At 45.7% G+C, this 16,399-nt stretch overlaps 1 protein-coding gene across 1 annotated transcript in view; it reads left to right on the top strand.

The window, feature by feature from the left end:
- Positions 1 to 14,337, top strand: part of LOC311139439 (DNA-binding protein SATB1-like) — a gene marked incomplete at its 3' end in the record, with an annotated part of 48,740 nt that extends 34,403 nt beyond the window's left edge. The window contains exons 12-13 of the mRNA XM_084174316.1: positions 11,799 to 12,008; positions 13,747 to 14,337. Coding sequence (XP_084030442.1) covers positions 11,799 to 12,008; positions 13,747 to 14,337 — 801 coding nt within the window. The remainder of the gene's footprint in view (positions 1 to 11,798; positions 12,009 to 13,746) is intronic.
- Between the last annotated feature and the right edge of the window lie 2,062 nt (positions 14,338 to 16,399).

Below are 16,399 nucleotides of genomic sequence, written 5' to 3'. Positions count from 1 at the left end.
CTCTCTCTCTCTCTCTCTCTCTCTCGCTCTCTCTCTCTCTCTCTTTCTCTCTCTCTCGCTCGCTCTCTCTCTCTTCTCTCTCTCTCTCTCTCTCTGTCTCTCTCTCACTCTCTTCCCTCTCTCTCTCTTCCCTCTCTCTTCCCAGTCTCCCTGTTCCTCCATTCATGGCGATATAGGCGGAGGGTGTGAATGTGAATTGAGCAGCAGATAAGAAGTGTGCTAATTATGCCTGTGAAAGGGGGCCTGGGAGAGCACTTATCTCTGGCTCCATCTCGTAATGGGCGCTCCCCGGGCAGCTGGTGCCCCTCCCGGCCCAGGCCCACACCACCACCAGGGGCAGTGGCGGCTCCACACCGCACCAGGCCCAGACTCAGAACCAGAGACCCAGGCCCTGCCCTTTAGCCCAGTGGGGGCTGCTGGTGCTGGGGTTGGAGGGTGAGGGAAAGAGGAGCTGGTGGTGGTGGATGGTGGTGGGGGATGGGTCCATCCATTGGGGTGCAGACTGGCAGGAGGAATGGGGTTTTGGGGGAGGGGTCAGCTCATCCTCGATACGGAGGCTGGCACATGCGTGTCTGATTGGTGTGCCGTGCCCCCTCTGCCCACTGCCACGCCGGCAAAGTGTAGGAATTCTCAGTGGTCGCACGCTCGCATGTATGCAGCCCACCACCCTGGAAGAGCTGGCAAATGGTGGGGGGTTGGAGGACAGGAGAGCTTGGCTCAGGCAGCTATTGTGTGTTTGTGTGTGTTTGCCTCGTCTAGCCCTGCCCCTGTGAAAGATAGATAGAGTGAGGAGAGGAGGGGAAAGGAGGAGCGGGGAGAAGAGGGGAGGAGATCTGAGAAGGGGAGCAGGGGGATGTGGAGTGGGAGAGGGTGGGAGCAGTGGTGGTCCCCTTGGTGGGAGAGCTATAAGCATGAGTTTAGAGATTGGCTTACACTCCAGTGTGTGTGTGTGGGTGTGTGTGGGTGGGTGTGTGTGTGTGTGTGTGTGTGTGTGTGTGTGTGTGTGTGTGTGTGTGTGTGTGTGTGTGTGTGTGTGTGTGTGTGTGTGTGTGTGTGTGTGTGTGCACGTGTGTGTTGGGTGGGGGATGGGGTTTGGAACACAGCCATCCCGTCCCCTCTCAGGGCTCGTAACCACAGCAGACCTCTCTTTCTGCCAGCCTTTAACTGGTAGGTCTCTCTCTCATATTCACAGTAGCATTTCAATCACCTTTTTAACCGCTACATTTTGGGTGCAGTGAGTAAGTACAATTTAAAATCTCCATTCCGCTGCTGGTTGACATCAAGTTCAGTCATGCAGCCTATATCTTGAGACTACAGCCTATTTTGATTTATTTGGACAGCTATACATTACATTAAGATAGAATCCAATAACCCTTCATATTTCATTTTTATCAAATTTAGTTCTTATCAAATTCTAAGTTGAGCCAGCATTCAGCTGTGGGAGATGTACTGTATACTAGTTTGAGCAGGTTGTTAGAGGGTATCTATAGTATTGAGGTAGCCTTTGTTGATGATGTAGCCTATTGGTTTGAAGCCAGCTACAGGAGACAATGCCGGCAGAATCCACAGCTAGCATTAGGAGACGCCCCTTTAGTTATAGCGTTCGAAGAGATGGAGGCTAGATTTTGATGAGAGCCCTTGTCAGTGCTAGCAAAGCTGCACCGGTAGAGGTGGTAGCTAACTAGCTGTTTGTTTTAGCTAGTGAAAGGGAGGCTATCCATATTGGCTAGGCTAACAGAGAGGATGTTTAGCTAGCTGTATGTCATTGGCTGCTAAAGGAGCGGAAGCTAGTGATGGGAGGCTAGCAGTGGGAGGCTAGCCGTGGGGAGCCCCTGACATGGCTTTGGTGTCTAAACTGCCTGACACACATCCTGAGACGGAGCTGTGATTGTCTGAATCAGAGTCCCTGCTGTCACACAACAAGCTATCCGGGAGCCCCTGCGCCACAGGGTTAGCTCTCATACCCCCCAACACACACACAGTGACCAGTGGAATACAGAAAAGAAACGCCACCACCAAGCACCTATCTCTCTCTCCCTCTCTCTCTCTGTCCGTCGTTCTCTCTCTCTTCCCTGGAAGAGGCTACGCTAATTAGCCAGGCTCTAATGAGACAGAATGGCACTGATCTGGTCCGCCGCTGCGCCACCAGGGGGGGGCAGGCAGGGGGTTGGTGCAGGGGGATGGCAGGGGGGGGGCTGGTGTGTGCCATCTGTCACTCTGCGCCCGCCTGGCACGGAGCTCTCCGGGGGGGTGGGGGGAGGGACACTGAGTGCCTCGCTGGTCTGGAGTGGAAAGGTGGAGAGTGGGAGAGAGAGAGAGGGGAGGAGGAGGGTGGTGGAATCACTGGACCTACCCCTCCTGCCTATAATTTCTGAAATGATTCATATCCTGGGTTAGTGGAATCTGTGTTGTTGTGTTTGACGCTTTACATCCATCACACTCATATGGCCCAACCACCCCCTTAATACTCCTAGACCCCTCCCATCCTACCAAACCTGTCAATCAATTCTCACCAGAAATGTTGGGTTCCTCTCTCTGCTGAGTCTAAGAGGCAGATGTTACTGTAGATGACATTTGGAATGTAGACTCACTGCTTTGACAGAGTTGAATAATATCTGATCTTCTGAAGCAGGAAGAGTCTAGGGAGAAACTGGTCATGACCTCCTACACCATGAGTCATGAACCTAAAGATTTAAAAAATGTGAGGGGTTTATAACTTGACTGTTTTGCCTTCATGGATAATATGACTGGGGTGCGGTTATAGGGCTGATCCAGAGGGAAGTTATAAATTACCTCCCAAAGTTACACTTCTGTGTCTGTGGTGCAACGGCCAACAGAATATCTCCATTGTTTGTTTACAGACTCCGGGTTGTCTCCCTGCGAAGCCGAGGCAGATTAAAAACGAGAGAGCATCACCAAAAGGGAAATAAAGGCCATGACTGTTTATTAATTGATTTATTTATTTATCCGGTTGCTTGGTTATTAGGTTGCCGGGGAAACGGTGGCAGATCCTCTATATTATTAAAGAGACAATTTCTTGAACTGGAGACCCAGATGTCTGAATAATTAATTTAGTGTATGAATTATCTCGCAAAAGGCAGTTCCTCCTCCTCCGTCTGAAATGAGCATTTTTCTTATTGTTTAATGGACAGAGGAATCCCCACCAGCATCTAACCCACTCCCTCTCATTTCATCAACCCTCTGCTGTCTCACTGAGCATGCACATACCTCTCTACTGTACTACTCTACTGTCTGTTCTCTCTCTCTCTCTCTCTCTCTCTCTCTCTCTCTCTCTCTCTCTCTCTCTCTCTCTCTCTCTCTCATTCACACACACCCTCTTTCTCTCACACCCTCCCATCTGCCTCCTGCTCTGCTCTTTCCCCTCCATCCTCCTCTCTCCCCTCTGCTCTTTTGCCCCTCTCCACTACACCTACTGTACCTACCTCCATCCCCACATTCCACTCCCCGACATTTGCCCCCCGCTGTCCCAAGTCTGAGGTAGCTCCCACCCTTCACGCCCCCGTTGCTTCTCCTTCCCAGGCCGGGCTAACGGTGTGGGGAGAGCCTCGCTCCAGCACTTTCCCACTATCTCCTCTGACAGACCACACAGGGCTTGTTCTGAGGCCCATTCTGGCTAATCTGATCAGGCAGGCAAATACGCCGGGAAAAGCGCTTTAATGATCCCCCTAATTACCTCAAGTCAATACCAACTGTATTATTAGACTCGGGGAAAATATTCCATTAGGGTGCCCCCTGTGGGAGTCCCCCCCCGTGCGCACCGATGTCACGCGCCGCGCGCCCCCACGCTTGTAATTAATTTTATTTACACACGCAGGAATGCACAAGGTCGCACCTGCAGCCCGGAGCCGCCCGACTCGGCCCGCCTAATCAGATCTGTCATAATTACCATTCTGCATGCTTCTGACACACGCCAGGAAATATTTCAATTTAACTACAGCCACTAGCTCCGGCAGATGCAGTGTGGGGATGTGTTAGTCTGTGTGTGAGAGAGAGAGAGAGAGAGGGGGGGGGGAGACAGAGAAGACAGACAGAGAGAGAGAGAGAGAGAGAGAGAGAGAGAGAGAGAGAGAGGGGAATTGCATGGGGAGACATTAGGGCCTATTCGAGTGCTTGTGTGCTCCCGCTTTCTATTTCTCTCTCTCTCCATCTCTCGCTCTCATTCTCTTTCATTCTCTCTCTCTCTCTCTCTCTCTCTCTCTCTCTCTCTCTCTCTCTCTCTCTCTCTCTCTCTCTCTCTGCTCGCCTTCTACTTGTTTCTCTTTAGACCTTGTCTCTTTCCTCACTCTTACTACGCACATTATTTCACAAAGTAGACTTCTCATACAGTATAGCTATGACTTTCCACATCAGTTCTCATTTCATACTTCATACAGAAGGTTAAGACGTCCCTCACATCTCATACATATCATTCATTGAAACCCTTGATTTTGACCAAAGTTCCTATTTGGAGATTAGAAAAAATTTAACAGTCCCTTCCACCTGAAAGCAAATTTGTAGACCAATTACAGATGCTGCTTTAGCTGACATACACAATTTGCAGGTTTTCTGCTATTTTAATCCATAATTCAATAAGATCAGCCATGATTTATCAGCTTAATTATGCTCTGATATTAGCAATTAAACTCCAGCTTTGAATTAAATCTCAATCAAGTGCTAATAATTGATGGAATCACACTCCTTGTAGGTGATTGGTGTGTTCCTAATTCAGATTATGTTTAGCTCTGAAACTTCCCTCTTCTCTCTTCCTCTTTTGTGAGTTGGTGGTCCTTTGTGCGTTCATTCACTCTCTTACTTGTTCTCCTGTTTCTGTAGCTGCCTCAATACTATTGTGGACTCCATAGAAGATGTAAACAGAGGAATACTATAGTGATGAAGAGATTTTACTGTACTCTCTCTCTCTGTTTAATAGTTATCAAAACCGGAATAGCTTGATTAGTTTTTTACACAGTCAACTGAACATGCCTCCTAATGTTTGACAAAGAGACCCTGCATACAACATAGCAATTTGTTTTGGGGCTTTTTTTTGTCATGGCATTTTGTAGCCTGGCAGAGCAGATCACAGATGTGTCATGTTCTGTATTTGAGGATTTTGACATTTCATTGACCTGCTCTGGTCATTCTGTCCCAGTTCTAAGTGTTCCCGTTTTAGGAATTCATACTGCAACTGTGACATTCTGTGACGATGAACCGATTGCCATTGTTCTGAGAGTAAATGCTGAGAATGAGAACGTTTCCTGCACAATCATGCTTTCACTCCGCAGAATGTGCAATGTAGATTTTCCAGTCTGCTATTGTTGACAACTGGCGCATTGTGATGCAAGAGGGCATGACCTTTCACTCAGTAAACGCTGACATCATATGTTTCCCAGCTGGTGTCTTTGACATCATAAATCTTCCACTGCGGGTCTGAAATGTGTCGGTCAAGACTTCTCATGTTGCAATTTGAAAATGAATACAGGGAAGCAGGTTGCCTTGTTTGTTTCAGATTGAGCAGATGTGGGTATGTATGCATACTCTACTGTTGACACTCCTGCAAAAGGGGTTAGGTAACGAATCTGGCAACCAATTCGAAGGAAGTCCACTTTGACAAGACATTAATGCATGTTTTTATGTAGCGACAGGTTAAACTCTGTATAAATGGCCAAAATAAGGGATTTAAATTGTAGATTACATTATAGTCTGTTGAGCAATGTCTTTCCTACTAAGGCTTCACAATTTGACTGAATGGTTTTGTGCACAATTGCTTCAACACAAATCATCACGTGTTGTTTCTAAAGAGTGGTAATTGATCGATTCATTCTACAGCACAAATGCTCATGGACAGTCAGGCCCCAGTCCAATGAGTTATATTGCAGGGAGTCAGATGGTTATGAACAGTCAAGAGTATTACCATGTATTACCATGTCCAGGACAATCCCCTGCAGGATCAGTGAGTAAAGCCCAGGACCTGAGCTCTACCAGGTGGAACTAATGTAGTGGTGCACATTTCACTGTTCACTCTACTTGTTTTACCATTTACTAAAGGTGAATCCTGAAAACTATTGCAAAACATAATAGCTGTATACTTGTTCCAGGATTCATCCAATAGCATTAAGGAGTTTACCACAACAGTCACGGGCTTCATCAATAAGTGCATAGACGATTTCGTCCCCACAGTTACTATAAGTATCCAAACCAAAAATTACAGGCAATATCCGCGCTGGGCTGAAGGCTAGAGCTACCGCTTACAAGGAACGGGACACGGACATGGACGCATACAAGAAAGCCCGCTATGACCTCCGACGAGTCATGAAATATGCAAAAGGACAATATAGGAGGAAGGTGGAATCCTATTACACCGGCTCTGACGCTCGTCGTATGTGGCAGGGCTTGCAAACGAAAACGGATTGCAAAGGGAAACACAGCCGTGAGTTGCCCAACGATGCAGAACTCTGAAATGAGCGAAATGCCTTTTATGCTCGCTTCGAGGAATATAACAATGTGCCTTGCGTGAAAGTCACTGTTTTTCCAGATGACTGTGTGATCTCGTTCTCCGTAGCCGATATGAGAAAAACTTTGAAACAGGTTAACAATCACAAGGCCGTATTCCAGACAGAATACCAGGGTGCATTCTCAAAGCATGCGCAGACCAGCTGGCAAGTGTCTTCACTGACATTTTGAATCTGTCCTTGTCCCAGTCTGTAATCCCAACATGTTTCAAGCTGACCACCATTGTCCCTTTTCCCAAGAGCTCCAAGGTAACCTGCCTAAATGACTATTGCCGTGTAGCACTCACATCTGTAATTATGAAGTGCTTTGAAAGGTTAGTCGTGACACACATCGACACCATCATCCCAGACACCCTACACGCACTCCAATTCGCATACCGCCCCAAAAGATCCACAGAGGACGAAATCTCAATTGCACTTCACACTGCCCTCTCCCACCTGGACAAGAGGGAAATAACTATGTGAGAATGCTGTTCATAGACTACAGCTCAGCGTTCAACACCATAGTCCTCTCCAAACTTATCACCAAGCTAGGGAACCTGGGACTGAACCCCTCCCTCTGCAACTGGATCCTAGACTTCCTTACGGGCCGGCCCCAGGTGGTGAGGGTAGGCAAAAACACCTACACCACGCTGACCCACAACACGGGGGCCCCTCAGGGGTGTGTGCTTAGTCCCCTCCTGTACTCCCTGTTCACCCATGACTGCATGGCCACGCACAACTCCAACACCATCATCAAGTTTTCTGACGACACGACGGTGGAAGGCCTGATCACCGACTGGCTGCATCACCGCTTGGTATGGCAAATGCACCGCCCTTGACCGCAAAGCGTTACAGAGTGTGGTGTGGACAGCCTAGTTCATCACTGGGGCTGATCTCCCTGCCATCCAGGACCTCTATATCATGCGGTGTCAGAGAAGGCCTGAAAAATTGCCAAAGAATCCAGCCACCCAAGCCATAGACTGTCCACTCTGCTACCGTCTGGCAAACAGGCTCCGAGACAGCTTCTACCCCCAAGCCAAAGACTGCTAAATAATCAATTAATGGTACCCAAACTATCTGCACTGACTCGCACACTTACTAGACTATATATACACACTACATTGGCAAACCCACACACATTCACATACACTACATACACACATACACACACACACATAACACATACATGCATATCAACACAACACAAACACACATACATACAAACACACACACTTTTTACTCATATTATTATCTATCCTGATGCCTAGTCACTTTACCCTGGCTTCATGTACTATCTACCTCAAATACCTCGTACCTCTGCACATTGATCTGGGATTGGTACTCCCTGTAAATAGCTCCTCCCTGTAAATAGCTCCATTCTTGTGTATTATATTTTATTCCTCGTGTTACTATTTTATTTTATTATTATTTTTTAACTCTGCATCGTTGGTAAGGGCTCGTAAGCAAGCATTTCACGGTAAAGTCTACACCAGTTGTATTCGGCACATGTGACAAATACAATTTTATTAGATTTGACTTATTTGTACTACTTACTCTACTTAAGTGCTTCAAAATCTTTACTCATTATTTTATTATGGAATGAGTGAGACGTGTAGAAGGAATCCCAACTCTAGTCAGCACTGTAAATGCATGCTAAGAGTGTAGGATTTTTCAGGATGGCCACATGGTAGCTGGACCTCCAGTTCCCCCGGGGAAGAATGGTTGAGTTCAATTAAGGGCCTCGACCCCATTTCCCCCTCATTCTCACCCCTCTCCTCTCTCCATGCCAAATACTATTTGAATAGGTGCTCGGACCTGTCTTATTTGCATATTAAGACTTCCTCACACCCACAAAACATTGGGTCCGTTTTCCACAGTCAATTTTTGCTTATTGTTGCGGCAGACTCGCATATGCCGAGCATCAAGCAGGTCGGTATTTCAACAGATGGGCATGATGCTGTATTTACAAACCAGTGCACGTAACTGTGCGGGGTGAACACGCTCTAAGGTGCACGCTCTTGCGGAGGAGAAACAGGTTTGAACATACCGTGTTATCAGCTGCATTTATCTGCATAGCATTGTCTGCTAGTGGAGCTGGGCCCTATGCCAGGTTCAAGGAGGGAAAGACAGTAATGCTTTGTCTCTCCCACTTTTTATTTCTCTCTCCCTCTCGGACACAGAGATGTGAGTCTGGCTGGCTCTCCCTCCTCTGACAAGTTCCACAAGTCCAGCCACAACAATGGATTGCAATCTTTTTCTCCCAACTGTCACAAGTTTTTTTGTTTGTTTCCCCTTCCCATAACAGATGTTTTGCTTCTACAAGGTCAAATGTGCTTTTGTTTCAGTGTAGAAAATTACTGTATAAAGCACCATATTTAATTTGATTGTGTTATAATCCCCCCCACCTAACAAAAAGAGAATCAGAGTTGATGGACATCTGCCGGGTTATTTTTCGGTGGTGGATTGATGGGTCTGATAATGACCAAATGAGATTAGAGATAGGTGTTGGCCCTGCCGTGTGACTGTGGAGGCAGGTCTGTTTTTTTCCATACAGGGTTTCACAGCAGAGTGTTGTTTATTAATGCAGTAATGTGCGTCCATGTTGTGGAGGAAGAAGGGATGGAGGTGAAGGGAGGAGGGGTGGGTGTGAATACCGGGCTGTTCCCTGACAGAGCAGGCCTATGCTCTCATTGGCAGCTTGTGACTGCTGCAGACACACACACACACACACACATGGTACGGTGTGCCGCTGCATAGTTGGGTGAATCTCGCGCATGAATTCTGCCATTGTGTTCGGAGCAAAATATATCAGAGTGCCTGGTTGCTATTTATACTGTGCTATACAATGGGAGCTCTGCTAGGCTGCTGGGCTGCATGAGGCCTGCTGCTGAAGAGTTTATTACTCTGTCACTCTGCACCTCTTGACCCCTCAGCCCGTGTGCTGACGGTCAGATTGGACGAAAAATAAGGCAGGGTGGTCACTCTCCACACCATTCTCCATGCTAATCATTATGAATAATACATTTTCATTTATAGAGAGCTCTTCACTAACTCTGAGAGAGTTCGAGGTAGTTCAGAATTGGTGAGCAGTGTAAGTACATGTATTCAAACAGTGTTGTTAGGGGAGAAATTAACAATATGGACGTAGTACACAGAGCAACAGAGATGTTTGGTTCTTATTGTAAGTGCCTGTTTCAACACAGTAACACAACATGCATTGTGCATCAACCTAATACCTATTACACCAATTGATGCTGCTTATACATTTCTGCAAAGTCTATCTAAAGTTTCTAAAGTCTGCACATTTTCAATTAGAAGTTGAAACAATGGTTAAGTCATAGAAATCGACTGATAGTGTAACAGTAAGCTGGAACACCATTTTAGATTTTTCCACCACGTCACATTGTCATTGTGACTATTAGACTGAAATCCTCACTCCAAATGAAGTTTTCACCTCACGTTTTTGACTGAAAGCGACGTTTTTTCCCCCTGCGTTTACTGGCAAGAGAGCTGAGTGTCACCTCCTCTGACCAGCTCTCCCATATCTCTTTCTCCCCTCAATGCTTCTGCCAGGCCTGTGGAAGCAATGCAATTAGACAAACACAAACACGACTTCAGCTCTTTAAACCACCAGGGAAAACGCTGACTGTCCACTTGTGTGAGGACGACTGAGGGAAGCTGCCATTTTGACATTAGCTACACTTTTGTGATAATTTTACCAGTTTTTGCGTAAATGTTAAACTTCTCTGCGTCAAACTTCCTTTACTTTAGTCTTACAGCATTCTATCAATGAGCTTTCAGCAAAATATAAATAGTATAGGGACAACATATTAAGAATTTACCTCATGTTTTTACTGTAGTTAATTTATGTAAGGACTTCCCAGAATTACTATGGGGTTCATGTTGGCCTTTTGTTTGACTGACTTTGGGTTTAATCCTGCTGGTTTGGGGAATGTTTGAGTTGGATTACTTCATCGCGGCCTGGGTAGTGTGGTTCAGTTCTGGCTCGGAGGAGGCGGGGAGGCATGTGGGGGCGAAAAGAGGGGTGTTCCTCAATACTGAATCAGCCGAAACCAACAGACATCAGAGTGGTAACGCGGTCCAAATCCCTCTGCATGCAAATTAAAAAAGGCAACAATAAACGTGGCAGAAGAACAAGGTGGGCTCTCTGTCCCTCTCTCTCCTTCTTTCTCACTCTCTATCTCTCTCTTCCTTGTTCTGTCCCCCTCTCTCTTTCCCTCTCTCTCTCTCCCTCCCTCGCGCCTGGCTTTCTCCAAAACCCTCCTGGGTTTGATGTGGCTTAGGGGAGGAGTTGGAACAGGGGACAACAGAAATGCTGAGTTATCTCTTGCATGCAGTGTGGTGGCGTGGCTCTGCCCCTGTGTGTGTGTGTGTGTGTGTGTGTGTGTGTGTGTGTGACCAGCGCAGTGTAATCCTGTGGAAATGAAAGGTGCTGCCGCACACTGGCTGGGAGATTACAGCACTGCTCTGTCACGCTGCCAGGACAGACTACGGGCTGAACAGCTTCACTCGCTCTCCCTTCACTCCTCTTTAACTCCCTCTCCCCTCCCTCCCTCCCCCCCCTCTCTCTCTCTCCTCTGTCTCTCTCTCTCTCTCTCTCTCTCTCTCTCTCTCTCTCTCTCTCTCTCTCTCTCTCTCTCTCTCTCTCTCTCTCTCTCTCTCTCTCCTTTCTGGCTCCCTCGTTCTCTACTCTTCATCTCACACTATTTTCTCTCACCCTCTGCTTCAGTTCTGTCATGGTGATCCTCCCCCTGCCCTCACACGGCCCAGTTGAGTTCCCTCCACATTTAGTGCTGTATAACTGAGTCACAGGACCTCATCACAGAGCTCCATAGATGGGCTCCGTCTCTACTGTATTGTACCGCTCAGCTGCACCCACACAGTCACACACACACACAAGCTCCCTTTGACTGGGGCTTCTCAGATACATGCTCTGTGTAAATTCATATTGTGTAGCTACAGTCCTCTATGGCCCACAGTCCCATCTCTCATGGCCCTCTGCTGGGCTAGAGTATAATGGTTCATGTAAACTGTTAAATGGGTTCTTCATGTTGTGCTACATACTATGAATACTACATACATGTGTATGTTGTCATACCTAATGGTCACATAATGTGCTCTTCTGCTGCCCTTGGAATTGTATTATATTGGCATGTTACAGGAATGGGCTGAAAGTTATAGCTAAGGGTACACTCTCCGCCCCTGGTTAGGGCTTTCTTTCTGTGTGAGTACAGCAGTTGAATGGAGGGTTAGGCTAAACCTCTCTGTTGATTTATTTCTGTATAGGGCTGGCTGTGTGAGCTTCTGCGCTGGAAGGAGGACCCCAGCCCGGAGAACCGTACCCTGTGGGAGAACCTGTCCATGATCCGCCGATTCCTGAGCTTGGCCCAGGCGGAGCGTGATGCCATCTACGAACAGGAGAGCACGGCCGGCCAGCAGCAGCACCACGCCGACCGGCCCTCGCACATGATGCACATCTCCACTGACCCCATGCAGGTGAGGAGGCAAAGACATTAGTACATACATGAATACATACATGCACACACACAAGCGCATAAATACACATAGACGTACCTATGTGCAGTGGACACATGCATATCCATTGAAGATGAGTGGAGATACACACACACACACACACACACACACACACACACACACACACACACACACACACACACACACACAAGCACAGACACCAACTCTGATGTCTGTACCCACAGAACCCAACTCTGATGTATATGTCCCACACAGACCCACTACAGGTGAGAGAGAGAATTTGTATTCTTTCATTTATGTTGTGATTTCAATTAAACAACCAGAATTATCCCTTAGTTTTACATTGTAATTATCTGGTGTTCGTAATAACCAGCAGTTAGGGGACATTTCTACAAATGAGCTCTATTAATCACAAACACAGTAATAGTCGAAGTTTGTGTTTATAATGAAATACTATAACAAAGTTACCCTTACTTTTAACTTGTCTAAGTTTTCCTTTTAAAAGGCAGCTAGCAAATGAACACAGAAACCTGAGACTCACTTTAAACTTTTAAAACTGTGAATTCTAAACATAAATACTTATATTAAACATAGTGGCAGCTTATTTTGTTAGCCAGAAACATATGGCCAGTCCCATACAAAAGCACCAGTGTAGAAATACCGTAATCAGATTTTTCTCATCGAGCCTAATATCAGATAAAAAAACGTTTAAAAAAAAATCCTATTTGGGAAAAGTTAACTGCTAATGGAATATAAATTATTTGGCTTCAAGTAAAATGCCTCAATACTGTAATACATAGAGGAATTACTAACACTTGCACTTCATAGTGTTTATTGGTGTTCATGTTGAACCTCTGTCAACCCAGGTTGATTAAAAAGCTTGTTCTCAAGAGAGAACTGCTGCAAAACAGTGACACACAGACGTAGAGAGAAGCCGGCACTCATTGGCTAACCTGCCCTTATTAAAGCTCCCTATATGTGTGTGTTCTAGTGTAAAATGGGATCTTTGAGTGAAGCTGTGCAGCTGGCCGATAAGCTATCTGTAAAGTGCTGTGTTTTCTAAACTTCATTACCAAACTCCAATTGGAGTGGGTCTGACTCAGGAAGAAAAACTTTGTGTGTTCAATAAGGAGAACGAGTTGCCCACTCAACCCTCTCTCCACGCAAACAATGAGACATTTTAGGAGTAATGTGTCATGTGTTTACACTAGCGGGATACCGACGGCAAAGCAAAGCCATCGTTAGCATTCTCACACCCATGGCAATCGGCGGCGATCGCGTTTTGAATTGTACACACATTGAGTTTGTTTATCGCGGTCTGGCAATATCATTTGAATGGGGTCTGATAAGCTTGACAGTACCAACCAGAATGCACAGTTTCCATGTGAATTCCCAGTGTTTCAGTGTCTGTGTACGTGTTTGCATGCGTGTGTGTCGTGTATGTGTGTGTGTGTGCATGTGTGCGCGCGCAGGTTTATATGTGAGTGCTGGTAACTCTACCCCACAATGAAAGACACAATTTCCACTTGAAAATATCTCAAGAACTGATTACATTCAATAAGATATTACATGGAAATTCCTCCAGCGGAGCCCCTGTTCTATACACAGTGGGACCATTTTTCTACACAACTCAATTGATTTGAATGAAAGGCCTTATTAAGTCACCGATAAGTGTTCACTGATAACATCCCGTCTCTTGTTCCCCCCCCCCCCCCCCCTTTTCCCACCACAGTCTCAGACCCATCAACCGCCCCAGCCACAGCAGCAGCACCAGCCCCCCATGTCCCTCCAGCACCCCTCCCAGCCTCCACTGTCCCAGCAGCCCATGCAACAGCAGCAGCAGCAACCACCCATGGGCCCCCGGCTGCCCCCTCGCCAGCCCTCCACCGCCTCCCCGGCAGAGACGGAGGACGAGGGCCACGGCGGCGGGGGCACCAAGGCTCGCTCCGGCGGGGGCAAGATCTCCCTAGAGGCCCTAGGCATTCTGCAGAGTTTCATCCAGGACGTGGGGATGTACCCAGACGAGGAGGCCATCCACACCCTGTCGGCCCAGCTTGACCTGCCCAAGCTCACCATCATCAAGTTCTTCCAGAACCAGCGCTTCTACGTCAACCACCCGGCCAAACCGCCCAAGGAGCCCAGCAATAGCAGCAGCAGCAGCCCAGCCTTCGAGGAGGAGCTGTCAGACTTCAGGGAGGGCAGCGCCGAGCTGCTGAAGGAGCTGGAAGAGAGAACACAGACCAACAGCACCATCTTCTCCATCAAGATCGAGGAGCACCTGGCCCGCGCCGAGGCCCACTCAGAGTCTGACCACGAGGCCAAGGACTAGAGATTTGGTCCCCAGTCTGAACACTGTGCTGAAAGAGTAGTGTTGCTGTACAGACAGAGACTGAATGCAATGCTAAAGGGTAATGGTCTGACTAGCGCAGTGCGACCGCCGAGAGAAAAGAGTATTGTTTTTATCAATGCAGAGTCTGGACTCTATGCGTACGAGTAGCGTTTATATATCAATGCAGACTGAAAGACTACGCAACGCTAGCGTTCTCACACTGGAAACCCCCCCATTTCCACAGACTACAGTAATACGAATAAGTATTGCTTTTTCTGATTTTGTAAAACTTGTATTATTCACTGTAAAGACTGATGCATCATTTAAATAACCTGCACAAAAGAAATTATTCTTAAGTATATTGCCGTGGATATTTGCTGACTGCACTTAATGTCTGTTGTTTTACACTGATTTTCTTTCATTTTGAGCTACTGATATTATAATAAAAAGTCCCCATGGAGTTTGATAGGACTTTGATAGGTGTTTACGTATGTGGTGTTAACTGGATTTTTAAAATGCATATGAATTCGAGGACCAAGTGGATGACAAGGCCTTAATGATAAGGTACTAAGTCTGGAAGCCTGCTGGCAAATTAGTTATTCTTTGAAAAAGCGAAAAACATGACAGTGATTACGGATCACTCTGGAACGCAAAACGCACCCCAGGTGCGTCGCCGAGAATAGCTCAATCGTTACATATTATTTGTTAGGAAGAAATATAAATATATATATAGACATTATATTAACTGTAAAAAAAAAAAAAAATACAGTCTTAAAGAAACTATGCCAATAAATGCCTTGTACTATATGGCACTGCCGATTAGATTATTTTGCAAAACCTTTGTCACTGTAACTTTCTGAATCAGCCACACAGTTTAAAAATGTGAATCACAAACTCTGTTTTTTGTTGTCTTCTACATTATTTATTTGCAGTTCATGCAGTGTTTCTGATGTAATTACTTTTTTTGGAAAGTTTGTTACAAAGCGCTTTTTTTATTTCACTGATCCTTTTCTATTTATAAATGTAATTTTGATGGGCAGTAAAAACAAAAAGTGTCTTAACGTTTTAAATGGAAAATGTGCTTTAAAGGTTGCCTATAAAAGTGCTGTATGTCAAGCAACTCATGCTACAAGCTTCACAATTAATGTTGTATGCAATTTTTACTATCATGCAAATAAGATTAGGTAAATTACTAACCTATAGAACACCTTAGAGAGAGAAAAACATATGCAATCTGTGTGAATATTGATGTCTGCAATGTGTCTTCCTTTGGTTAACAATCCAATTCAAAGCTATTCCTGTATAAATATCCTGTATAAAAAAGTGTTTCTTTTTTATGAGTTTATTTCAATGAGAACACCAGTTATTTTGTTACAACTGACTGTTTTATAAGTGTTTCTCGGTTTCTTTATGCAGAAATTGTCTAACTAGGAGTGGTTCTTTATTGTTAATTACACAATTAAACTGTTTGTATTGTACCCCAGATTCTTGGCATTCATGTGACCGTACTCCTTGCGCCTATAGAAGAAGGTTTCTCTTACCATATTCAACAGTAGATATCAACATATAATGACTTTTCAGTCAAATTAGTAAATTTTTTATACTAAAAAGTGTAATACTTGTAAGTATCACATTTTATAATTGTCTGATTTTTTTTGGGTGCAAAAGTTAACACTTTTAACAAATGCGCATATCCAATACCTTTGAAAACCACTGTACATGAGCTCCACTCTTGCATATTTTATCTTGATACTGTCCTGAGCGTCTGAAGTAACTGTGAGACCCTGAGTAATAAATAAAAGTGGGGTGTTAATACCTGTGCTAACGAAGCCCTCTACAGGGAGAAAACATGTCAAAACAGCACATGTGCCCTGACCTCTCCCTGAACCCCAGGTGAACTCAGGTGTCTGTCTGCTCCACACAGAAATTACCATAAACTGTTAACACCCTCGGATATGTGCCAGCCAGTCTGGGCTGGATTCCCTCGATGTTTTGCTCTTTTTTTCCTTTTTCAAAATAAAGGCCAGTGTAACATTGTGTGTGTTTGAAGCAAAGGAGGAGA

Source organism: Coregonus lavaretus (genome assembly GCF_964263955.1).
Source record: "Coregonus lavaretus genome assembly, chromosome: 13".
Lineage (NCBI taxonomy): Eukaryota > Metazoa > Chordata > Actinopteri > Salmoniformes > Salmonidae > Coregonus > Coregonus lavaretus.
The sequence above is the reverse complement of the archived record's forward strand: the minus strand, read 5'-3'. Positions and strand labels throughout refer to the sequence as shown.